Source organism: Beta vulgaris, chromosome 5 (genome assembly GCF_026745355.1).
Source record: "Beta vulgaris subsp. vulgaris cultivar EL10 chromosome 5, EL10.2, whole genome shotgun sequence".
NCBI lineage: Eukaryota > Viridiplantae > Streptophyta > Magnoliopsida > Caryophyllales > Amaranthaceae > Beta > Beta vulgaris.
The window spans coordinates 827,265-854,409 of NC_079206.1; the positions used below are offsets into that span (position 1 = coordinate 827,265).

Consider the following 27,145-nt stretch of genomic DNA (forward strand, 5'->3'; position numbering starts at 1 on the left):
CTTTTTAAGACTCATCTCAATGTATGTTTTTTTAGTATCAACTTTCTTATAATTTTTACTTATTGATGCAATTGACAAGCGTGAAAACAGGAAATGGTGCAACTATTTCTAAACAGAGGAAGTATTACACGTAATTACACACGAAATTCACAGTACCATAACCCTACTGGCTGCTGCAAGTCTGCAACTATAGTGAAAGTATTTATTTAAGTTTTTTACAGCTTAAGATAGATGATCAAGTACTGGACAACCAAAACCCTAAAGTTAAGGCAAAATGAACAAAAAAACTGAACCAAAAAAATACTAGTTGACAACAGTAGTAATTTGAAAGTTAAAACTTTGAGTTTGAGGTTTGAAAAGAGGTCTTAAACCCCAAAATGGTCAAAAGGGGTAAATAAAGTCGAAGGTAAAACCATAAAGTTACCAAAAAGATGAAACACCATTTGCCTTAATCTAGAAATATGCAATAACCAAAACTACAAAAGAGTTCATGGGCTATAAAGGGGGTTAAATTTCAAGCACAAATTTTGGGGGCTGGGAAAATTATAATCACGCCCAAAAAGAAACAAATGGTAAAAAGTGACCCAAAAAAAAAGACGCACTTCTAAGTTGAAGCTCAAATAGAATCTGTAAGCGTGACACCAAAGGCTGGCAAAAACCCATTAATTCGTATGTTTCATGCAATTCAACAACCTTGCCACATTCATTCAAATTTTAAACTAGATTAAACATAAGATAAGATATGGTTAATTATACTTAACAGCTAGTCTTATTTTGTTTCATGCAATCTGATGATCACTATTATTATTATTATAATCACTACGTTAAGTTTGATCCTAGTTGGCATCATAATGCTACACTATAGATACGACATAGGCTACATGTGGTAAACTATATAATATGATTTCATGCATTATGATTAGTTTTTTTTTTTAATATATATATATGTTGTCTCATATTCACACCATGAATTTCTTATTTTACTAATTTTTTAAATTATTATAAAAATTAGCACATTCATCATAAATCTGAGTATACTATGCACTTGTTTTGTTGCTTATTTAGGACGCTCCTATTTGTGTATATTTTGTTTGAATTGTTTGGAATTTAAGTGAGCAATGAGCAAAATAGCATTGAGTATTCCATGTTCATGATACACTCGAGTGTATGACGATGAAAGTCGACTTATATATAGGATATTCAGAAAATTAATGCATCTTATTTCCTTCTATTGTAATTGGTACTAACTGTTAAATCTTTTAATGGATCTGTATTCTCTCTAGATCTCAATATATGAACCACTTTCCTCTTTGTAATATTTCACATCAAATGCAACATTCTCCTATTTGATAAGTTTTTAAGCATTAAATGATTGTGTACCCTTACTTCTGATACCCAATACAATTAATCACATCGACAGTAAAGTTTAAAGGAACACTATTTGATCCTCCTTTGAGAAGTGGAGGTAGTAGGGAGGACTTGGTCTCCTCTCTAAGTTACAAATATACTCTTAACTAAAAACCAATCAAACTCATTTAAATAAATTAAAAAGATTAAATTACGCGACAATACTATTAAATTTCAAGGCAGATTTTTTTTTTCTTTCGCACACGTTGTGTGCATATAAAACCATTAACTTTATAAGTAAGGGTTAGATCAAGCTAAGAGAATTTTATTGGATATGATCATTACTAGGTCATGATTTGTAGGCGAAATATTACAAAGCCATGATTGTAGGCCAAATATCATACACTATGTGGTAAAATTTTACTTGTACTAATTTAATTCTCTTTTTTTTAAGGGAATTTTAATTTGGTCTTTTTCTTATTCCTTATATACTTACTCTTTCATTAGCTTACCCTTTATCGTCTCGCTTGGCACGATCTTGTATTAGGATATTACCACACAATAGAGAGTGTCAAAGGACCAACTCAACCAAAAGCTTAAGCTAATGGTTGAGGCCCCAGGAATAGATTTATACTCTATCATGCCCCCTCACACAAGAGCCCTTTGGGCTTGAAGTGTGGATGCAACACAAGTTGCCCTCATACTTGGTACTAAATATTCCACTAAGAAAGGAGGGGTAGATGAGATTCGAACCTGTGACCTTTTTGTCACGCTGGCTCTTGATACCATGTCAAGGGACCAACTCAACCAAAAGCTTAAGCTGATGGTTGAGGGCCCAGGAATAGATTTATACTCTATCAGAGAGATCCAATAATTACCTGACTCGATTGCCAAACAAGCACATCTACTTGTGAAGGTTCAATACGAGCATGTTCTCTTCTGTATAAAACAGCTAAACTAAATTAAACTGAACTGAAATGAAAAGAATAGAGATATGTGAGAGTAAAACTATTATCCAGAGCTGGACTGCATTGAACTTAACTAAACTCAATTGAACTAAACTGAAAATAAATTGGAAAGAACAGGTCTTACTCCTATCATTTGATTCATACCAATTGTTAAATATTCATTCATAATAGTAAGTACTCCTATTAGTGTGGGGATTTTTGGACCCAAATTGTTGCTCTAGCGGCCTCAAAAAAAAATGTTGCTCTAGCCCCCAAAAAAATCCATTGACAATTGGCAATTGTAGCAATTATAAAATATAAATTGTTTCAGAGGTATGGATTTACAACTATTTTCTGAATAAGGTCGTAAATTACAAAGTGAACTATTGAAAAGGAAAAAAAAAATCTTATGTCTCACTTATCATTTGTACTATTATCTGTGGTACTCAATTTTATCGCTTGATGTCTGTTATTCTTTACTTTATTTATTTTTTTAATATATCAATGTTTGTTTGAATTTGATGTGGACTAATAATATTAAACAGCACATATAATGGTATAAAAAAATGAGACAAAAGATTTGGACTCACTAAAAAGGTAGTAATTGACATATGATCCTAATAATTATTGTCTTGTGGTTAATCAATATTGTTTTTGGGTATATATGAATTTTGGATTAATAATTATGCTTTTAATGTTTATATAGTCGGTTTGACTAACTTAGATGATCTTTAGAAAGAATTTTCAAAATCACAAATACACTTTGAAAATCTTACCAACTAGCTAGGCTCTATTTAACTCAACTTATTTTAACTTATTTCTAAAAAGTAATTTAAGATAGCTTATATATGATAAGTAAAAAAGTTTTAATTAGTTTTAATAAGCTAAGATTAAATAAATTTCAATAAAGCTAACACTTTACAAGACAACTTCAATAAGTTTAAGCAAATTCAAATATGCTAAATAAGTTCAAATAAATTCGATAAGTTAATATAAGTTAAACAAAATCAATTTTAAATTATTTAAATTATTTAAATTAATGTCCTATATACGATAGAATTAGGATATTTTTTTAATAAGGTAAGGAAAAAACAGTAGAACGACGCCCTCCTCACAAGGAGAAGACCTAATGTATCGTTTACAATGATAGAAGTCAAAGAAGACGAATTACAATGATCTACAATAAAAACATCAAGAACTAAGTGACCAACCGACCAACGTTTGTGGCTTAATCCATCGCTTGATTAACTTCTCTAAAGATATGCTCAATGATGTTTGAGATGTACCAAGGGGATATGCCAGTAAAATAAAAATTACTTTAGCTAATAGGTCGATTTGGAGTATTTAATTATTGATCTATAGAGTGAGACAGCGCATGTCGATGATTTTGTCCCATTATGATGAAGTTTATTGATCTACGATTAGGATAATTTTCTTCTTGACCTAATTTAATGTGGTATGCAACCCCTTCCCCCAAAAAAATATTGTTATTTGCAAAATTACTGAACACAAGCCTACAACACGGCACCACAACACGACACATATAAATTAGCGAAAGAAACCATAACAATTAACACAAACACATTGTAGAACATAAACTTTGTAAAGAAAAACTGTCGTTTTACTAGCTACCTACTAGAAAACTTTGGAATTAAAATACTAAAGATTTCAGTGTTGCTTTTTAACATTTTACAGATGCTTTGCTTGCCAGTTTCCATTCTCTTTCTATTCTTCTACCCCCACATGTTGTTCATACCCAAACTTCCATAAAAAAGATTATATTCTCATAATTCTTCTTCCAATGTCATTCCATGTATATTTTGATTAACTATATGTTAAAAGAAATTTGAGAATTCTTACTTGAATTACATAAATGCCCATCTCTCATTAGCATGTGAGTAAAGTTATATACCATGGTCCATGCCAATATATTGTGAAGCCTTTTCATAAAAGAAACTAGCATTTTATGCACGCGATGCATGCGTCGATTGTTTGGGTCTGTTTTTTTATAAATTTCATTTAAATTTAATTTTAGAAGTGTTATATTTATAATTATTGTTATACAAACTAATGAAAAGTGATTAGAAATTGTATTGAACATTTAGATGTAAGGTCATATAGTCAAATTAAATTTGTAATTTTTTAAAATTAATTACCATTTTTCTCATTGTATCAAGTTACTTTGTTAATGCTTATTTAGTTTAATTCATCATTAGAATTTTGACCCCAACTTTAAATTAGAAAAGAATATATTGTAGAAAATTTAAATATCCAATTATATATTTAGCTAAGGACAAAAAAGACTTTTTAAAGGGGACATTATAGCTCCCCTTTGACTTATATAATAGAGATTTGTATAGTCGACTTTTTTAAAATGAATATAACTACGTAAAATGATGTCGTGTAGTTAATGTTGATGGTAGCTGGTTTTAGACCAGGATTATTATTGATCAACAAATTTTATTTTTTAATATATTAAAATTGATTTTAGACACCTTACTAATTACATTACAATTGAGTTTGCGCTTTCTTCTTATTTTATAATAATAACCGAGGTCTCTTACTTGAAAGAAAAGTAACCTAATTTCTTTTGTACTACTAAAAACAAAACAACAATGTTTTTCTTGCGGAAACTTTCGTTTGTAAATTGTAATAATTATGATTGAAAATCAAAGAATATGGAGTACTTATCAACAAATCATGAAATGCTTTACTTCTTACTTTTTGTAATTTCTTATCACAACTGATACTTTAAGCAAGCAAAAAGAGTTCTAAAAGACTAAAACACATTGGTGATGTTGATGCATACATCATATATATAAACATAACAAAATTTAAAGTGACCTATATGAGGCAGACAAGAATACACCACAGTACACAGCACAATCTAAGCTTGTAATTGTAGTGCTTTTACATTTTTGAGGGAAAACATACCACTCCGGCTGCGGTTCTGGCCAAGGCTAAGACCCAAGCTCTTAATTTCTATAAAGCCATGAATGATTCACAGGGTCACCACAAACACACAATCCTTCGTTTTCAGCCCCAACCGTGTACAATGATCCATACGGATGCCTCATTCCTTGGGCCTTTGCTCCCTGCTGGGCTGGGTGGGGTAATCCGAAACAGGAGGGGGGAGTGGGTTAGGGGGTTTGGTAGGAAAGTTTTTGCCCAATCCAGCTTAATGGCGGAAATCCAGAGCATCAAAATGGGCCTGCAATTTGCTCTTGATATGAACATCACCCATGTGGCCCTTTACAATGATTGCCAAGAGGCCATTCAAGCCATCAATGAAAACAGGAATATGGTTGACATGTTTACACTTGTGGTGAATATTTGCAGGGATTTGTGCAGGAGACTGAGTAACGTGAGCATCATCTATGTGCCTAGGAGGGACAATGCAGTGGCCGACAGTCTAGCCAAGGAAGCCCGTAAAAGTGATGAAGAAGTGAATGTAACTCGAACTTTTCCCCATCCCCCGAGTTATACTATTAACAACTTCGTAGCGGATTGTAATAACTTTATTTTTACAACTATCTAATTAATGCATTTCTTTGTTTACCAAAAAAAACTGTGTATAGTAATGCTACGAAAGAAACAGTGTACCAATACACTTAAAGTTGTGCTTTGATTCTAAGGAAGTACAATAGTAGTATTCGTAGTTAGTTGCAAAGGTCCAACCTCTTTGTGCTCTTTCCTGACTTTATTAGAGAGAAACAAAAAGGGTTTGCCTTAATTTAGTTTGGTACTTTACCTACCGGGTATTTAATCTAATGAGTCATGGACGGCCACAATTTTTTATGATTTCGGTTTTTTATTTCATCCCGTTTAAGGTTACGAAAGTAGGTGACTGATTTAGATTTTTGACGCAAATTACATCATGTTATTGGTTGTATCCAAGAAATAATACATTTGATATATGGCAATGTATTATTATATATAATGTTCTCATACAAGCGAACGGGTGCATGATGTATGTAAAAGTGAATGCATATCACTTGCATAGAAATATGAACAAACGAATACTAAAAAAATGCAACATTTGGGGTTGTATTTCAGATATAAATTAAATCACTAGCTATTTTTAAATTTGTGACATTATTTGTGGTGTATAAATGAGAATGTTACGCCATATAGCCCAAAGGCTTGAAAATTTTACCATACTTCCATAACTTTTCAGAAAGGCATCACATATCTTTTACTATTCAAGTCATAATAGTACTTCTGATTTAAAACCGCTCACGAAATTAGCGGCTTATTATTCATATGAGAGGCTATTAGATAATTTCGTATATTGGATTATCATTCCTTTGGGACAAACAACTGTATATAATCTATACTTTATTGACCAAAAAAGATTCTATAAACAATGAAGCTTCTCACCATGCATATATATATACATGCATGAGTAACGTAACAGCATGACTGATGACACCAAGACGAAGTCAATGGTAGTATGATACTGTACGGTTTGACAGCTGAATTTTCTGTCCATGTAATATGACGGGAACAAGAGTATAGCAAATGATGTAATGTTCTCTTCTTTTTTTGGCACAAGTACTTAATTAGTGTTAGCAAATTGCTGCTTAGATTTGTCTAAGAATCTACACTTATGACTTATGTTTATGTATCATGAAAGTGCATGAATGCGTAATGCTCAGATATGAATACGTTTCATGTATGATGAAACTAATAACATGCATACATTGATACACATACTATGTACTGTGCTGATATCATTATTTTTACAAAGGAACTACATTTATAGTAGTTCCTTTAGCTTTTGGCTAATTAGATTGGCTTTGGAACTTCATTTGATTGTAATAGTATCTGTATCAGGTAAGTATTCTACAAAGATATTTGATCGTACGTAATTGGTTGCTCTCATTTTTAATGTCTTTGCACTAGGTTATTTTTTCATTTTAGTGGTCATTGGATTGAGCATATTAAGAACTTCTAATTTTCATATTTTTAAATCTCCTAGTCAAATATTCAAATAACAAAAAATACATTCGCATGTGGTATCTTATTGTTACGTTCATCTCAATATGTAGTTTTTAAATATCAAATTTTATAGTTTTTACTAATTCAAAATAGAAGATAAATAGTTAGAGTGGTGCATCAAATTAAACACCTTGAAATTGCAAGTGTTATATGAATTATGCAACGTATTGGGGAAATTATTTATTTAATTCAATGCATATATCTTCCTCGTATGTTTCCTATACTAATGTATGCTCATTTTGATATTATACTTGAGGGAGAGGTGGTAGTTCAGTGGAATACCATCCCGAATTCCAGAATTGTCCAAAGAACGAATCCTGCGGGGTTGCGATGGTTGTGTGTGTGTGTGGGGGGGGTGATGGGGTTGGGGTTGGGTTGGGGTCGGCTGGTGGGATAGGGGTGGGTGCGGGGATGGTGGGATGGGGTGGGTTAGGGAGAGAGAAAGTTAGGGTTTACTTAGGATTAGGGTTATGGTGGAGAGGGGTGTTTAGGATTAGGTTAGGGTATTAGATTAGGGGTTAGGGTTAGATTTAGGTTAGAAGGAAATTCAGACTTTCAGAGCTTAACGCCGTTAATCATCAAGGGTCAGTGAACGTATTTTTTGAAAAGTGGAGGGTATATGGTGAATTTCAAAAGTCGAAAGAGTATATATACGGTGAAAAAAAAAATTGTCAAAGGTACAGGTGAAAAAATGGTTAATTTTATTTCATTTGTATGTAAATCATAAGTTTTAGTTATGGAGATTCAATTAATGTATAATTAGAAGTTTAGAACAAATGACTTATTTCATCCATTGAGCAGTAAGTTAAGATAACATTGCAAGAATATACTTGATATAATTATATTGGAAGCAATCTAAATTTTTTTATCTTTGTTAAACAACATAAATGAGGCAAGTCAAGACGACAAACCTGATTAATGTTATGGTCAGATGAACAATCAAAGATCGAGCCTTCGCCCTTCCCCTATGTGCAAGTAATTGCAGAACAGGGTCCTCCACTCCTCCTTTGAACAACACTACCAAATGGGCACATCACTACATTGAGGATGGCACATCCGTGACATATAATTATGATCATTTTGTTTTTATTTCAACCTCATTTAAATGTAAATTTGGAACTTACTCATATGTTTTTGTTGTTTATTTTCGACTCTCACTACGCAATTTTTTTTGCTTCCCTTTGTTTGTTGCTCTATCGAGTGAGAAATGTTCAAGTTCATAGCTAGAATATAGACACTTTAATTTGGGATTGAGACTTGAGAGGGGGAGGATACGAAAATCCCTTCTCCGGAAGTGCTTTTTTATGGAGATTGAACCCCCTAATAGGCTAATATCAGAAGGCTCCCTCAAAATATTAAGCCAAAGTTAATTTGGTATTTAAAATAACATATACTTAAGATCCGTTTTATTCAACTTATCTTATCTTATAAGATAGTTTATTATATGGGTAACATCTTATTTTATGTTATCTGATCTTATCTAATATGATATTATCTTATTTCAATCCGACTTGTGTGGACCCGGTTCACACTAAAAATAGTGTGGACCAGGTCCAGGCACGTGACCCGTTATATCACTTTATCATACACTCTATCATTTTAACATACACTATATCACTTTAACATACACTATATCACTGTAACATACACTATATCATTTTAATATAAACTATATCATTTTTAACATATACTATATCACTGTAACATACACTATATCATTTTAATATACACTAACTATATCATTTTAACATACACTATATCATATCAATATACACTATCATAAACTCACGTGATATGGATCGGGTGCACACTAATTAGTGTGCACCGGGTTCATATTAGTTTTTTTAATCTTATTTTATAAGATCTTATATTTTCGGAAATAAGTCAAACCGCCTTAATTCAATTCTTTTTCTATTTGGAACAATTTAACACTTTGGGTAGTTTCACATCTATGGTAACAATTCACTTTTAGTAAAAAAAATAATTTTATTTGAAAATATTACCCTTACATTATTTTTTAATTACTCATTTTGTCTAATAAAGTTGCTTTATTTTATAAAAGTGCAATTCTAATCATTTTTTCAAAAAAAAAAAAACCTTTTAAAAAGTACCGTGTATAACAAATCTCTTTCAATATATTACCATTTTATTACTGTTAATGGGGATTAATCACTAATAATTTAGTCACCGTTAATTGGTGTCCTTTCACCAACAAGAGTTGGCTCAAGTGCTAAGTAGCTTGATGTCGCTTAAAGGAGGTCTCGAGTTCGAGACTCACCGTATGCAGAAACTCTTGTTGCGAAACTCACCTACCAAAGCCAGGTGTGCGACTCGAGTAGTAGTCGGATGTAGTCACAGCAAAGCTCCGGCGATCCGAGTGGGCACAAAAAAAAAACTGGTTTCCTTTCTTCCCCTCGTTTCTCTCCTATTTTCTCGCTATCCCAACGGCAGTAACACTTACAACGATTGTCGTCTATTGATTAGTTTAAATATAAGGTAAAATAGTAGTATATTGAAAGAAATTTGTTATATAAGATAGTTTTTTGAAAGAAAATTTTAAAAAATGCAGTTTTTTGAAAAAAAAATTGGTTATATATATATATAAGGTAGTTTTTTAAAAAATAAAAATAAAAATTGCCTGTACTTTATTAAGGATTTATTTCTTTTCTACTCAAGTTAATGAAAGAGATACCTTTATGTTAAACTCAACCTTTTTTTACTTCCTTAAAAACTGTGTTTAAACTCATTGTTGCTATTGAAAAAGAATGAAAGAAGTAAGTAACAATTTTTCATAAAATACAACTAGCATTTATTTTAACTATATTAAGACTAGGGATGGCAATCCCTGACACGACATGAACCTGACCCGAAGTGACTGAGAGATCAAACACGAACTCGACACAAACATGAATGACACGAAGTCAACCCGATTAATTGTATTTATCATATTATGCAACTATTCCACTATTTATATCATTTTTAATACATTTGGGGGGCCAACCCGAAATCGACACGAAATCAAACACGAACACAACCCACTAACACGAATTGCCAGCCCTAATTAAGACAATTGTATTGTTTATTTCAATATACTATCTTTTTATTTGACAAATGTGTTTTCTTCACCTAGAAGTTCTTGAAGTTATATAAAGTTATCAGACCTTATTAAACTTGATTATCTCTAATTTATTAGGTTTTATTAAACCTGATTTCAACTTATTGAAACTTATTACATCTTATTGAAACTTATAAGATTTGATTAGAAACATATTAAAATCTAATTAAAACTTATCCAAATTTATCAGGCATTAAACTTATTTTTATAAAATGAAAAAAACAAATCATTGTCTATACAAATATATTAAAAGGCGTGGGTGATAACGTATACACGTCACATGACACCTCTGTTACTCTAGTAGAATTGTATAATGTGTACATAAGTCATGTAAATTAACAAAAGTAAAATTAGCTTGAAACAAGATTTGAACCGATGACATTTTACTATTGTACATGACACAATTACCATCTCAACCAACTATTAATCATGCTTTAAGCGTCTACATTATTATATTTGTACAGTTTAAATATTGAGTTTTGCTTAATATAATTTATTAGGAATGAAAAAAATACATATCAAGCTCAGAAAATCATACTAACCGCCCGACCCCAAATATAAGTTTTCTAGTTTTTATTTAGGAAAAAGCTATATGCAGCCCTAAGGGTTGTATATAAGAAGCTAAAAATGAAAATAAGTTGCATTAATTAAATATTTATTACATCAGTTGATGCAAAAAAAATTCATAAATTCACAACTTATTTCTATTTTAAATAGTGTATTTATGTCTTATATGCAACCCTAAAGACTGCATATAGCATAACTCTGTTATTATAACTCGAATGAAGTATGTTTCTTTTCTCCCTAGGGGCATATTTGTAACTTCCCTACTCAAACCAAATAATTACAAATTCCCACACCTCCTATACTCTTATTTCCCCTTTGTCTCTTCCTCTCCCTTCACTTTCCTTCCTCCTACCACCCAAAAACTCATACTTAAAACTCCACTTACCCTCCCCAAATTTTGAATTTTACATCCTCAAACAACAAATTTCAAAACCCAAAATCTCAATCATCATTATTCATCACCCACACCAAGAAAAAAAAAATGATTCAAACAACCTTAACACCCACCAAATTCACCATACTTTAACCATTCCAAAAAACAAAAAAAAAACTGAAAGCTTTACATTATCTCCATTAATGGCGGCTGGTTGGATGAAATCATTACAATGCAAATCAAAAGCAGTTGAAGATGTACACCAACCTCAACCAAAACAACTTCTTACAAGCACTAGTTGCAGAAACAGCTTTCAAAATCTCAAAGATGTTGTTGTTGTAGATAATAATCCCAAGTCCAAGCCCAACTCCAAGCCCATTACAAAACCCAGAAAAAAGCCCAGAAAGCCCGACCCATTTTCCCACCATGAACATACTTCATCATCAAATCGAGTTAAACGCAGCGTTTCAGCACCATTGAGTAAAACTCCGATTATCATTGACCCGGTATTTCCTTCGGTAACAGAGTTACAAATTGGTCATCCTTCAAGAAACGTTGTAGAGATAATATTTCATACAAGGTGGGGCCCGAAAGGGTTTTCGGGTCGGGTTGAGGTTGTTTTTAAGATTCAGAATTTGGGCCGGACTTTGGGCCGGTTCGAGGAGTATAGAGAATATATCAAGAGTCGGGTTCATATGGGTTCGGGTTCGGGTCGGTGTGTTGCGGATGGTAATGAAATGATGCGTTTTCATTGCTTGGGACCCACAAGTGTGATGATGGACGGTTGTGATGGTTTTTGTGAGAAGATCAACGGTAGTAAAGGTGCCACGTCGGTTTGTACTTATTCGGGTAGTGGTGCGGCCCATGAGAGTGCGGGTGGTGGGCTTGGGCTTCGGGCTATGGTGGTTTGTAGAGTGATAGCGGGCCGGGTTTCGAAACGAGTTGGGCTAGGGAATGGATCCACCGAGTTGGGTGAGTTTGACTCAGTGAGTACGGAGAATGGCGAGTTGTTTGTGTTTGATTCTCGTGCGGTTTTGCCTTGTTTTCTTGTCGTCTATAAACTGTAAAAATAAAAAAAAGACATGAAAAAAAATTTATCAACACAATTTTTTTTACTCATTTTTTTACTGCTACTACTTTTTTTTCTGAGTATTGTGTTGATAATTTTCTTCTTTGATTATGTGCATATTATGGGATTTTTTTTTTTTAACTTTAGCAATTAAAGGGGTTGTGTAATTGATGATTTAGAAATTTGTTAATGCTATTAATCTTCTTTGGTATTCAGATTGATATTCATTTTTTGGGAACAAATTAAAGTTGTGTAAATAGCATTTGCATAGTATTGAGCTGTTTATGTGGATTGTAACTCCATTTTTTTGTCCTATTACGAGGAATTTCCCCACTATTTTCGATAAGTGGAATAATTTTCTGTGCGAGTTTGCGTGAGTACCTCAAAGAGCAGCATTCCTTCTAGTTAAGATTTTTTCCATACCCAAGGCTCGAATCCGAGACCTTGGTTAAAATCTTAAAGAGCGAATTTTAATGGACTTCCTTTATGAACAAAAGTAAAACACCATTTGTTTAGGAAGCTTAAAGCATGCAAAGGCTTAGCAGTTAAGTCATTCTCATTGTAGGAATGGCCAATGTGTAAAGATCTTTGCATTAATTTTGATATCCACTTTTTGGAAAATTTTGTGGATTATGTTTATGTTTTCCTTGGTGCACAAATAGCTAGTATGGTGAAAACAGAATTTGATCTCAAGTTCTGATATATTATCACACGTTATGACCAAAGGTTAAAAGTATACTCACTTTGTTTAGAATTGATATGCATTTATGATATAAATTAATTGTGCAATGTGTGCAATTAAATTACTACAAATGTAACATTTCGATTTGCTTTAATATATCAAATCTGAGTAGTAATTGTTATTAATTTCATCCATTCTTTAATACCATGATAATGGCTTTGAAGAAAAATATACATTGTAGATGTGATCATGTAAAGCTATTTATTTTCTCAGTAACGAAATAGATGTTACATTATTAAAATACACGTTTTTAGGCAATTTTTTTGAAGACGGAGAGAGATAGAGAGAGAAAAAAGGGGACCTATATGATAGGAGATAGATAGAGAGATGATGCCTAAAAAAAAAGTGTTTAGAAAGTGTAATATTTATTTTGTTACGGAAGAAATATTAAAATACCAAGCAACAACAAACAAGAAAAAGTAAAGAAAACTATGTGTTTCTGACAATCTATAGTAATTTTAATTAATGAAACGTTCTCAACTAATGGAATTAAGACAATAACGGCAAAAAGACCATTGACTACTACTTACATATTCAAGTACCAAGTAATCAAGGAGCAGTACTAATATTGACAATATACCAAAATAGTGAACAGGTGCTGATCAGAGGACGAAATTAAACACATGTTTTTTTTTTTTTTGGTTCTATCACGAGAAGTTTCCCATCACAGTCTCCGACGAGTGAACTAATCTTCTACGGAAATTTGCATGGATACCTTAAAAGGACATCATGCCTCTCAGCTGGGATTTTTTCCACATAATTATTGTTGAGTGTATAAATATGTCTTCCATACTTATTAGTTATTTCTATGGGATGGTATAGTCAACGATGTTAACTGGATGATTTCATTCCGTTGATTGTGGTGATGATAGTAATATCATTGATGATGTCTGGTATAGATTTTCAGAGATCTATTGTTCATCATGTTATTTGTCAACTTTAGAATTTTGTATTCAGTATGTAGGGATATCTTTTTCTACTTTTTTTTGCATAATCATTTTGGTAAATACTCTTTTTATAAATCTGCTCATCATTCTACACCAACTAATTAAGTAATAGCTAGACAACAAACTTGATTTTTTGGTAAATTTTGGATAGTGTAGGCCGGATAAAACCTCATTGGCAACACTTTGGAGCAAGAATAGTAGAGATTTTCCTTATCCTTTTTCCTAGTAACAAAATGGCCTTGCATTGCCTATTAAGCTCGACTAGGTACTTTTTGATCACTCAAATTAATCCTCCCTATATCTTAGAGAAGGGGTTTATGTGCAACATGTTTTATAATTAAACCAACACCAGTCAGGAGATCAATGATTTAGTTCATTACTAAACAACTTAAAAACTAAACGGAATACTAACATAAATAGAAAACTATTCCGAATAATATTTGAAATCACAATAATCAAAACCAAAAGGTTGATCAATATCAATAACTTAGTTCACTACTAAACAACTTAAAAACTAAAAGCAATACTAACATGACTAGGAAACTATTCCGAGTAATATTTGAGATCATAGTTCATATATAAGATTCAATCACGACTCCAACCTCATAGTTGGATGCTAATGTTAATATAGTTCATATCTAATCTAATCTGAAATAAAATTCGAATTGTGAATCTTGAGTCCAATTCAGTCCGAATTTCTACCACGCACGTCTAACCATATCCGACCTAATTACCACCCTAGCTATTATTTTTGTTGGCGTTCTCTATAGGATGGGGAATTCATGGTCTTGACCCAATCGAATCTAGTAATTAATAAGTAATGAAGCTAAAGGGTGACCCACTCACCCACAAACAAAACTGTGGCAGCAATGTTATAAATGAAATGGGCTCAGACTCAGCGGTATATAAGCAGCAAAAGACATGCAAAAATATATATGGAGTATCAATTTGGAATATAAGTAGTCCTTATGCAAAATCTGCATGTATCTGCTTTTAATACTACATCCATGAATCATTATAAAGAGTTTCAGATCTTTTGACGATTCTTCTGTCTAATCTGATCGTGCATGAATCATTAAGGTTTACCCCTGACATATACTATGGGGACTATATTAATATTCTTGGTATCATCTGATACTTCTAGTTGTATGACCATATATTTAAATTAATCGTACCAATGCATGTTGTTTAGTTTTTTAATCCAAGTTGATTCTTAGAATGATTACTTGTCTCCTAAAAATTTTGATGTTTAAACTCGTGAGTTGAACCAAGTGGTGTTGGCGTAGTGGTTGCTCACTTTGTCTCTTAATCAATTGGTCGGGTGTTCGATCTTCAGCTTATAGGAATGAAAAGAGATTCTTGGCCAACTCTTTACCCTTAAGTGGAGCACCCGGAAAAAGGAAATTAGTCACTACTATCGACGACGCATACAAATTAACTACATTTCAAAGATGACAAAAAACATGGTGGTTGGTACTAGTGTAATAACAGTCTGCAGAATTAAGTATAGTATATATGCTTTAAAAACAGTTGGTAGCAAAACTTTGTTGTAGTGAACTTCTTGCTTACCCCACTCAATAGTCAATAATACAGGCGTTTCATAAATCATACAGTAATTCATACCTATTACCTTACCCTGAGATGCCCTGACCTTGTCTTATGTATAGTCTCCCACAGTTGATGCAATGATGCATGTATTTATCCTTAAATACAAAAATGAGTTGGTCAGAAAGTTGCCAAATTATATCTCAGCTTTGGGTAATGTAAAAACTTATAGTTTCATCGGTTTCAAATATACGCCTCAATATATACTTCCTCCATTTCGTTTAATTAAGTACAACAAATGAATATTTTATATCTCATAAAAAATATTTATTTATTGCATCTAAAATAAGACGGAGGAAGTAGTAATAATTGTGTATTTGTCTCTGCCAAAAAAAAAAAAAAATTTGTGATATAGCAGTCTCTTTAATTGGAAATAATTGTAACAATTTTATTATCATAGTGGTCAATGTATGACTTTCTAACCATTAATATCTTAATTTCTCTATTAGTAAAAAAAATGAAAAAGTTGATATCTTAGAAGTATATATTGTGATAAATATAGCATCTTTTATATTTATATGGTAGTACAATAAAACAACCAAAGTGTTCTCTCAAAAAATACTTATACGGTCAAAGTAAAGCATATGAATATTTGAGTAGTGCAAATTCAAATTGTTGCAGGTGTTTTGAGACGGTGAGAGTAGATTCATTCCATCTACATCAGAAATTGCTAAAAGGGTTATAATTACTAATCAAGGAAACGGAAAAGCTTACACTTTTTGGAAATGAAGTATGAAGTAATTTTCTTTTATCAGAAGTATGAAGTATTTTTTTGTTATCTTTCTCATGAATTAAAACAGAAGAAAAGTATAATTTCTAACATGCAAATGCAAGTATGCAACCAATAGACCTAGTAAGATATCCATCTTAAAATTGAAGAATTTACATGCACATGTATGTGACAACAAACTTTGATTGTCACACATATATTTTGTTATGTTGTAGTTGGTTGTAGGTCACAATATGACATACACCAAAGGTTAAATGATTGTTGCTTTTCTTTTTTGGGCTCAATTTCTATCTCATGGTGGAAAAAATTATAATAAAAATAAGGGGTGAAATTGATTAAAAGGAGAAAGAAGAAACAATTAGTGATGGGTACCAAAAGTCTAAAGTTATCGTTGCCAAAAAAATTAGTTAGATTGGCATCTAATTGCTTGTAAAGCTAGTTCAGCAATGGTTTGATGATTGTACATGAGTAACATCAATTGAACTTATAAAGTGATGCTTTTGGACTCATACAAAAGGTTTTCGGTTCATTTTCGGATCTCATATTTTCTCGAGTTTGTCTTGTAAGAGACCACCCATTTTTAAATTAAAATTAGGTAATGGCAAGCCCAATAGTAATTAATTTAATTTTTTTAAGTGACTAGTTTAATACATTTAGTGACTAAGTCTAGTTTATATTAAAATTAGATCGTCTTTTTTAATAATTTTTGTATTTTCTCTTAAGATTTTCTTGCTTTTATATATTTAATGTATACTCACACTCCGAAAAATATTCTCGTTATTCTAATCTCATATCATTAAGTTATTGAATTCACTAACATAAAACATTTACATCACTTGTGCAAAAATTTTGGTGTAATTCTCTCCTACTAAATTCTAAATTGAATTTTTTTTTTTTTGGGTGTAAAAGAGGGTACAAAACCCAACAAAAGGAAAAACAAAAGAACGAAAAGAATTCTAAATTGAAGTGACATAGTAATACCAAAAGGATCCTCCCACTTTCACTTTTCAAGCATGTCAATTTAAAACTCTGTACAACCATATCTCTGATTATGTATTTATAAAAAAATATAAAAAGTAATTCAACAACAAGCTCTCACATGACTATATTTCTTTTCTTACACATCAATCACAAACAACGGTCAAAGCGTAATTTGTTAATAGTGAAAATGTCAAAAAAAGAAGATCTTTCGGAACCGAACGTAGTATTAGAGAGTTGCTAAATTACCAAATATGAAAATACTTATACTTGTGCCCTGTAGTGTTTGTTGAAATCTGAGAAACTTCCTTTGGCTTACGAGGGAATAAAAAGCCCACATGGGGATGGTTTATGGTCTTTATCATTCACCTAATTTCTTGCTATTTTATTTTTCACATTATATGAATTCCCATACTTTTAAAGAATCATGAAAAACTTAAATTGGTTATGAAGGAAGATAATGGGGCGGTGTGCTCCACTGTCACCTAGTAGCAGTCAAGAACGATAATACCAACTCCTGAATTTTTTCTTTTAAAGCAATGTAATACTCCCTCCGTCTTTTTTTACATGTTACACTTTTCAAATCACGGACTCCTAAGTAATTTTTGGAGAAGAAAGAGATAAAGATATGCCCACAACGAATGGTGGGAATAAAATAAGTAATGGAGGAAGCCAAAACTCGAGAAGCAGCAATCGATATAAGGATCCCACGTGAACATGTGATAAGAGAGATAAAGAGAAGTTATTACCCAAAATAAAAGTGTAACATCTAATTAGAAACTTCCTAAAATAGAAAGTGTAACATGTAAAAAAAACGGAGGAAGTAAAAAGTAGCGGTAAAAAACCAATTAGAAGCCTAAAAATGGGATAAAAGTATAACAGGTAAATAAAAACTTGTCAAATCTCAGTTTGGTTTTGATTCCTAGCCAGATAAATCACCTACAACCCAACCATAATGCAACAAAATCACCTAGGGAGGACAAAGTTAGTCCCTGCTTAATCAGGGTGAACAATGTCCCTAGATACGCGAAGAATTTGTGTCGATCTGATGTTTGCGCGATTGCATTACAGTCAGGAAATGTTCGCCGCCATATCCAGATTCATGAGGTATCAGGAGATGGTCGGGTGAGAAAAATACGACAGCAAAGTAAACCGAATCAGTTGCAGCTGCCAAATCATTCATGTACTTGAAAATGTACAGTTTTTTGTTGCGGGATGAGAAACCAATTGCTGTACTAATGAGCTTCCACCAGTATGTACAATGGCTTCCCCTTCAAGCGTTCACGGCCCTGCATTAGTCCAGCAATTTGTTAAGACATAAGACTAGTGCATGAAAGGCAAAAGCAAATACTATCAAATTTGATATCCTTGCAGAAACTACAACCTTCTAAGGCAATCCAAGAAAAAGAAATTACATCGAAACTTCAGTAACTGTTATCAGTAGTAGAAGCTAGCCCATGTCATAAATCAAAAAGAACATGAGATGGATATAGTTTGTTCCTAAAACAGAAAACAAAAAAGGTTCAAAAAACGCAATGCGGTCTTACTTGACGCACAGGAGTCAAAAAAATTATTTACAGAAGCATAAACATCTCGGTACATTGTATAACTGTCAGTCTGTCAATATCTCCTCAAACCTAGATGATTCAATAGGCCCCATGAAAGCAAATTATGTCACGATTGATTGAATTATACTACAAGGACACAAAAGCAAAAGTTTTGGCTTTCGTGGACCAGAGGAAGTACGTTTTTTTTTCAGTGCCCAAGTCAAAAGGAATTGATTCCTTATAGGAAAAGTAAAGAGCAAACTGGTAACAAATCCTCCTTACTTTAGATCTACAGGTAGAATTTAATACCCTTAATCTTACAGTTCTGGGACAAGGGGTAAACATATCAATAAGCTCAAACGTTTACACTTTGTTTCGGTAGCAAATTAGAAGGGAAAGGAACGAAGGGAGGGAAAGAAGAAGAAAGGTGGGAAAGAAAGGAAGGTGGAGAGCTCCAATTTCTCTCCAAAACTCGCCAATCTTGGAGCAGTGGAGTTTGTTAGAGAGGAAGGGGGCCCTCCCCTAGTCCCCTTCCTTTCCCCAACCGTTTATCTAAACAAGAGAAACTTGTTCCCCTACCCTTCCCTCCCGTCCCTTTCTGTTTATTTCATCTTATTTCATTTCATTCCCAAGTGCACAGAAATTTTATTAGCAACTCCTTCAAAAACTCAAAAGCAGTCCCCATTATGCAGATGAAGATCAGACACATATATTGGTTTCATCTCCTCCTAAAGACTATCCATACTATAATTTGTTAGTTTGAGCTGCAATGATTAGACATGCAACACCAAGCTTTGGCAAGATATAGTCTAAGGTCACTATCGATCCGAACGGAGCATCAAAGTCTAATAGATCCAACGGCATATTAACAGGAAAAAGAACAAAGAGAAAAAGCACAGCATTTTTATGCTGTTCACTTAATTGCCACCGTAACAAATACTGATCGCCAGCTACATCGCCTTTACTTAGAAAAGCTTCGGAGTTTTATGGTGGTGCGAGCTTTGGCGATTTCCAACGTCAGTGCCTAGTAATTTCATAGTTTTAGTTAGGACACTTTAGGACCCATATTCATTATTGTTTCCAGTTTTGAGTATCAATGTTATTATGATGATTATAAGTATGTATAGCTTTAATTTCTCTACACAATTAATCGCATGTACTTGAAACCAACAACTGAAACCTACAATGACATGGAACAGACCCGTAAAAATTAAGTTTCATTTGATTGGATGTTGATGTGGCAACTTTCATTTTATTTCTTATAAACATAATCATTTCGGGTAGAATTATTTTCATATTCACAATTTAGGTACTTAATTTTAAATTTGTTTCATATTGGTTACTTGCTATTAGTAAACTAATATGTTGGCCCATGTAAAACCCCAATCTTATTCATCTAATTATGAAGTTGGTAAAAGATTATGAATTGAGAAAGAGTTTTTACAATTTATACAAAAGAGCATTTGGAAATCAACGTGAATCCAGGAAAAGTTTGTAATAATGATGGGAGCGTTGAAAAGTGTATCTTAGTGCTTGTTTGGTTGACATCAGAAAACATGGGATGGAGTTTTCAGGAAAGTGGAAAATTGGAAGTTTAATTTCCCACAAAATAAAGGAACTGACTACCTAGCCTCTTAGGTAAGTGGAACTTGCCATAGAAATTAATACTTTTCATACTCAACCAAACAACTTATTATATATTTCAGGAAATTAAACTTCATTGCATTGGAAATTCCAAGGAAGTGACACTTCGTACATCCTATCAAGTGACCATTTAGGCCAAAAGAACAGGTGAACTCTGAGAGGGAAACCAGGTGAGCTGAACTGGAGTGAGGTGACTCTGAGAGGGAAACCAGGTGAGCTGAACTGAAACTGTGCCCAAAAGAACAGGGCTTTAATGAACATCAAATAATCAAAAAGAAAGGAGATAACAAATAGATGTGTGAGATAATCTCTATTATATAGGCCAACTCTTGAGGAGTTTGGTATTTACCTAAAATACCTTTAATGCCCTTTTTTACATTTATAAAATATTATGTTAATATAATTGCACATGTTTTTAGAGCTTAAAGCACACATTGCGTGCATTAAAATCTGGTAGATGACTAAGGAAACCTAAAAGTAGAGATTTTAGATTCTGGAGTTTTTCCCCTTTGTTTAATCACTCAAGACATTGCGAAAAGAAGTCGAAATAGATTAATGATTTCTTTTCTAGAACAAGAAAAGGGAAAAAAGAAGAGGTTGTATTGGAAAGGGACATGTGCCCTTTGGGATTGTTGCTTTCTAAGAATCGTATAGAGTAGCATTTCCATCCCAAATTGAATGTGGATGTGCATTTATAATAGCAGATAAGCATTGGTAATTTTGTGTCAGCATATAGCCAACGGCCCAACACTAATTTCTTGCATTTGCTCATGCTGGATCTTTTAAATGGATTCCATATATTAACGAGTTCCTTGCTTTGATGTTGTTAAATTGAACCTTGTGCTACTGTTTTGAACTTATGATGCATAAAAGAATCTCTTTCTTTTGCAAAAGTCATCCTTATGAACAGGGATAATTCTGTTATCAAATGTTATGGACAAGATTCCTTTAAAATATGAGCCACATTATAGTTGTGGGACTTGACAACCTCCAAACTCTTCTTAGTTTCCACAAAAAGAATCATATTTTTGACCGAATTTTGGTCAAGTCCATGGACTTTTGATGAGTGGGCATCAAGTTAGGGTCTATCTGTAACATTGAAATTTTGCCAGGACTAGTAAACTCGTTTCTTTAGACGCATCAATAATTTGACTACATACACATACTACACATAATACATACTAAGCATGTGTCATCAAGTGTTACCTGATTTGTGGTACAGCAGTGGGTAAGGGAGCACAATTTGCTACCTAGTTATGTTAAATTAGCCCAAAAGTATGCCACTTGCATGTACCAATTTGCCTATTTCAGATTGTAGTTCACAGGGGTTTAGCAAATTAGGTAAAGTTGGTCATCGCATACACAAGCAGACAGGACACCTCTCTCCAGCCTGAACTCTCTGATTTATAAAGAAAGATTAACTAAACTCTGATAGCCAGTTTTCCATATGATAATTAGTTTCTAAAGTTTCATGGACATTCATAAAGTTCCACAGGCAGATCTTTCACCACAAAACTGGGTTATAAAGGAAGATATTATCATTTAGACCTAATTAACTATTTGCATTTTTACCATCAAATTTCTACAAACATACTAAATAAGATCTCACCTTCAGATCAGGTAGTTCAATAAGACATGCACATTCAACCACTTCTGCTCCAGCACGTTCTGTAGAACGGGGAAAAAGGGTGTCAGTATCTAGTCACTATTTGAATAATACATAACCATATAGCCAAAAATTCTGTTAGCAACATAAAACCATGTATTGACATAATGCAACAATTCCTGTTCACAATGTTCTCAAAACAATGTCGGTGTCTCTAAATCAGTAACAAATATGTACTGGTTCCATCCTTGTCCAACCAATCTATAACCCTGATTGGCCAGCAAAGATATTTGCATAAATACATACAGTTCCTGAAATATATACCTCCAAAGCTAAAATTGATTATTTGATGGATTGCTGGGATAATTTGTGGGTCTCGGGTGCAATAGCTGGTTTCAGGTGCAACGTCATCCAATTTGTGGGTCAGAGCTCACCAAGCCACCCCTCAAAAAAGAAAAGTCACTTTGTAAAATTCCGTGCAGCTGGTCACACAGAAACTTTAGTGTGGCAAACAATGTTTCAGCTTTCCTCCTAGAAATTTGAACCATCAATATAGTTGCTTCTAATCTGATCACTTGTGATAAAAATCAGAAGCAAACAAGAAAAATGAGGTGCTCCTACAGCTTCCAAGTGGACCAGGGAAAGAAGAAGCATGGTAATTATAGGCGTCTTTTTTAACTGAGCTCATAAATCATACACTCCATTCCAAATGACTCCTAGATGCATGGTAGGTCCAAAGACATCTTCAACCAAACCTTATGATATGGATCCAACTTACAAGCTATAGAAAACCTGACGCACAGCCTTTAGGCACTGGCAAGTTTGACGGCCAATAAAAGAGGCAAGCTTTTACTATAGCTACAGCCCACAATTTCAGATACACAATTGACCATTCAATTATTGGGTATCCATCCCACTATGAGTTGAAAAGGATCGCGATTTGTGTAAGTTTCAAATTGGTCAAAACTATAAAAAAAAATCATTTTCTCTCTTACTTTATTATGTGCTCTAATATCACATAATTTGGCACACCATAATAACAAGGAACCATTGAGGCAAGTAAATTTTTTCCTACCCAGCAAATTCATAGCTGCACATAGAGTGCCACCAGTAGCAACCAAATCATCCACTACTAAGGCACGTTCACCAGCTTCAACTGCTCCAACATGCATCTCCAGACAATCCCTGCCATACTCCAACACATACTCCTCCGAAATAACTTCACCTGTCAAAATAAACCAATTATCATTTCATACTACACAACAAACATGGTGCATTGGCATAAGTGCGGCTTATACGTAAGGCAAACTGTTGGCAACTTCTGGTAACCCAGTACGACTACAATTTTATATTCTCGAGTCTTTGCCAGAACTTGATAAGCATATTATTATACACAGATTACACACAAGAATAACAATTATCCTCACGTTTTATCGTTGGTATACAAGATCTTTGAAAAAGCCACTAACAAGCTATAAATCTATACTGTAATTGAGTTTCACTTTCACATAAGTTAAAGCCTTCAGTAATGGACTAGAGAAACAAACGCAGTGGTGCTACTCTCGTCAAATTATTAGATCCAAGGATATATTGAGTTTGACATACCATCATAACCTTAAATCAGGCAGATTTCCGATTCAAAGTAGCTCAGGGCATCAACACAGAGAGGGGATGTCATGAATATAAGAAAAAGCCATGAGAAAAGACTGGTTATGAGTCAGCATCATCATCCCAGTTAAAGCAGTAAGAAATTTGCATTTGCTTTATCACTCCTCTAGATCTCATGTGAGGAATCCTTAATGCTAAGGCTCATCAGCAAAAGCCATACTTTAAGACAGCAAGTTGCATAAATGCAGATGGCAAACAGAAATATAAAGCTAGCAAAAAGAACTTCTGGAAGAAGGTACCGGGCAACTTCCTTGGCTTTCTCAATGGCACAAACTTCGCACCAATGGCCAATGCAATAGGAGGACCAAAGATGAAACCTCTTGCTTCAATGCCTAGAAAAAAAAAACCTCCACATAAGCATACATAACACAACATTTTCAACTCTTAATGGAAAAGAACTGTAGATAACTGGAATAATTGTTACGAGCAAACGCAATCTACAAATTACATGGGATCACATGATGCGAAAGAGCAACATGGAGTCAAATTTTCAACTTTAGAATCTACACATTTCAGCAATCCAGAAAAAAGATTGCATGTAATATCCACAAATTTCCTTTAAAATATATCAATATAGAAGCACCCAAATTAGCTGTACTGAGCTCCTAATGCTGGATTTGTTGGCACAAGGGAAGGATTGTGACAAAATATCAGCTATAGTGACAATCTGAGTAGTAGATATGAGCATATTTCTCGCTTTATCTCTAAAATGAATGGCTTAATTATATAGTTTAAGCTTTGAATATTACGCAAATGAGAAAATTATGTGACAATAACCCAAAGACTTTAGGTCCAATCCAGAATTCATTCATCTCTTTTGTTTTCTTTACTTTACTTACCTTGCACACACTTAGAAAGAGATTAAAAAGGCTATTCAGTATTCTGCACTAATTATGACATTGCTAAAAACATTAAACAGTATCCCAAGTCAATTATCACATCGCTAAAAAGGTTAAAAAGTAGCTCTATTAATTATCACATTGCAAAGTCATACTTTATACCGAACAGGCTACGCTATTCACTGGTCACACAGCTATTAAGTTTTCTGTTTTCGCCATCTTACATTGGCTCATCTAATGGGACATCCAAATAGCAATAAGTCGATACGAAAAGATCATGAGATAATAGCAAAGAACGCCATTATTTTTATGATCAATTGACAAGATGAAAGCTGCTTCTGCAGTGGAATCCCAAATCCTAAGTACAAAATCTAACCAAGAAGATTGCAGATAGCAACAAGGTTTCTCCTGATCACAGAAAGAGCGCAATAAACAGATAAGTAAAGAAAGTGACAAAAACTTCTGTTTATGCACATGCGACAGCAATAACAAAATCATTGGCCCATACCACCTCTAAATCCAACCAAAAGATTTACAAGCATGCAAATGAACAGGGGGCACAACCAAGTGAAGGATTTGAACAACTTTCTTCAACCCCACATTGCAGGAAAAGGACGGAAATCTAAACATGACAAATCATAGACAACACATGTTAAGAAATCTCACCATCCCCCCTTCAACAGTAAAGACAAATGAGATTTCTAGGCTCTTAATGCCATTATGTATTTTCTTATGGTGAATAGCCAAAGGAATAATCACATATACCATATTCAGACAATACCTCTAATATAGGTCTCGATCAGATTACAAGCATATTTCATCATTTCAACTCAACATCAACAAGTATAACACATCAATTGTCAAGAGATTACTAACTAAAGGCAGCCAACTACATCAACGAAGCGAAGATTAATCTGTCATAGCTCGATTACTACGAGGCGGTGAAAGAATAAACTAGGCACATAAAGAACCCACTCAAACAGTAAAATTTGGACTCGCTCACACCACTTTAGAAAAGGACCAAAAGAATCAAGAACAAAATCACAAGGGTCCACCCAATATTGGATCCAACCACAAACCATAAGAAAACAATGCAAGCCGCTCATTATATTCACAGATAGTAATCGATAGCACACCCCCACTAACACAGGACAAGCCCCATGGTCAAACAAAAAATCACTCCTAAAAGCACTCTTCAAAGCCAACCAGAAACTTGAGCATACTCAACCATTTTATTATTGATTTCTCAACTTTTTCTCCTCAACTTAACCCCACCACACCACACCACACCACACCACACCACACCACACCATACCATACCATTTTCTTCAACCATGAAATGTTACCCAAAAATTAAAACTTTTGCTAGTAAAATTGTATAAAAAGATTAAACTAGTTTCCACAATATCCCTTTTATGCTTTTTAACAAAAAGGAGTCCCTACCCACCCACCATTTATCCATATTACTCCATGACAAAGAAAGTTGTCTTTTTTCCCACTTGTTACATACAACTTACAAGCAGAGAAGCACACAAAGAAGATGACTTTAATTTTAGCTATATTTGCTTCTGATATATCAAACTTAACACAATATACATTTCACTGTTAACAAAATCAAACTAAATTTGTTGGTAATTCTACGTAAGAAGTCAAATTTACCTGCAACAACAGAAATGTTCTTGCTTTTGTAGCGCTCAACGAATAAATCAATTGTATCCTTGAAAGATTTGGCGTCAAGCAGCAGGGTAGTAATGTCTTGAAACATGATACCTTTACAAAAAATAAAATTACCCAATTTTAATCAAGCAAAATTCACATAAACCCACTAATATAATTTACCTAAAAGAACCAATTTCTTACAAGAAAATAATTCTTTCCCACAAATATACACACTTTCTTGAACGAAATTCAACATGCAAGTGCGCAAGAATTAAGGGGAAAATGTAACAAAAAAAATGCAGCATTTTTTTCAAATAATAACCAGAAATCAAAAATACCCAGTTCAAAGAAGAATTAAAAAAACAATACCAGGTTTAGGGAAATTGGGAATAACACGGATTTTAGTTTTGATGTCATGAACACGAGGATCATCACCATTACAGAGCGACATTGTTTTTGGGTAGGTAAAAGAAGTGAAAGATGGTGTTTTTATTCACTTAAACACTCTTGTTTTAGTTGATTATCTTTTGATTCTTCTTCTGAAACAACTAAGAAGAAAGAGAAGGAGAGAGAAAAAAAAATGGTGGGTTTTAATGTACTTATAGAGGAGAGAGAGAGTGAGAGAAATGAAGATGGTTTAGTTGAGTACTTGAGTGAGTTTTTAGGAGGGGGTGTGGGGGGCTCACAGCTCACTGGCTACTGCACAACAAAGAAGAAGGTTGTGAGAGTGACCATAACATCTTCTAAATTTGGAAGGATCT

At 33.4% G+C, this 27,145-nt stretch overlaps 2 protein-coding genes across 2 annotated transcripts; one reads left to right on the forward strand and one right to left on the reverse strand.

The window, feature by feature from the left end:
• The first annotated feature begins 11,091 nt into the window (after positions 1 to 11,091).
• LOC104892044 (hypothetical protein) lies at positions 11,092 to 12,716 on the forward strand. The gene has a single exon (XM_010677861.4). It carries the CDS (start codon positions 11,554 to 11,556, stop codon positions 12,415 to 12,417), a length of 864 nt encoding a protein of 287 aa, XP_010676163.2. The 5' UTR covers positions 11,092 to 11,553; the 3' UTR covers positions 12,418 to 12,716.
• A 5,568-nt stretch (positions 12,717 to 18,284) lies between these two features.
• Positions 18,285 to 27,121, reverse strand: LOC104892045 (adenine phosphoribosyltransferase 3). The gene is made up of 6 exons (XM_010677862.4): positions 26,754 to 27,121; positions 26,385 to 26,495; positions 24,126 to 24,218; positions 23,294 to 23,443; positions 22,222 to 22,280; positions 18,285 to 18,710 (listed from the first exon to the last, which is right to left on the reverse strand). The coding sequence occupies exons 1-6, from the start codon at positions 26,833 to 26,835 to the stop codon at positions 18,657 to 18,659; spliced, it is 549 nt and encodes a 182-aa protein (XP_010676164.1). The 5' UTR covers positions 26,836 to 27,121; the 3' UTR covers positions 18,285 to 18,656.
• Positions 27,122 to 27,145: the final 24 nt, after the last annotated feature.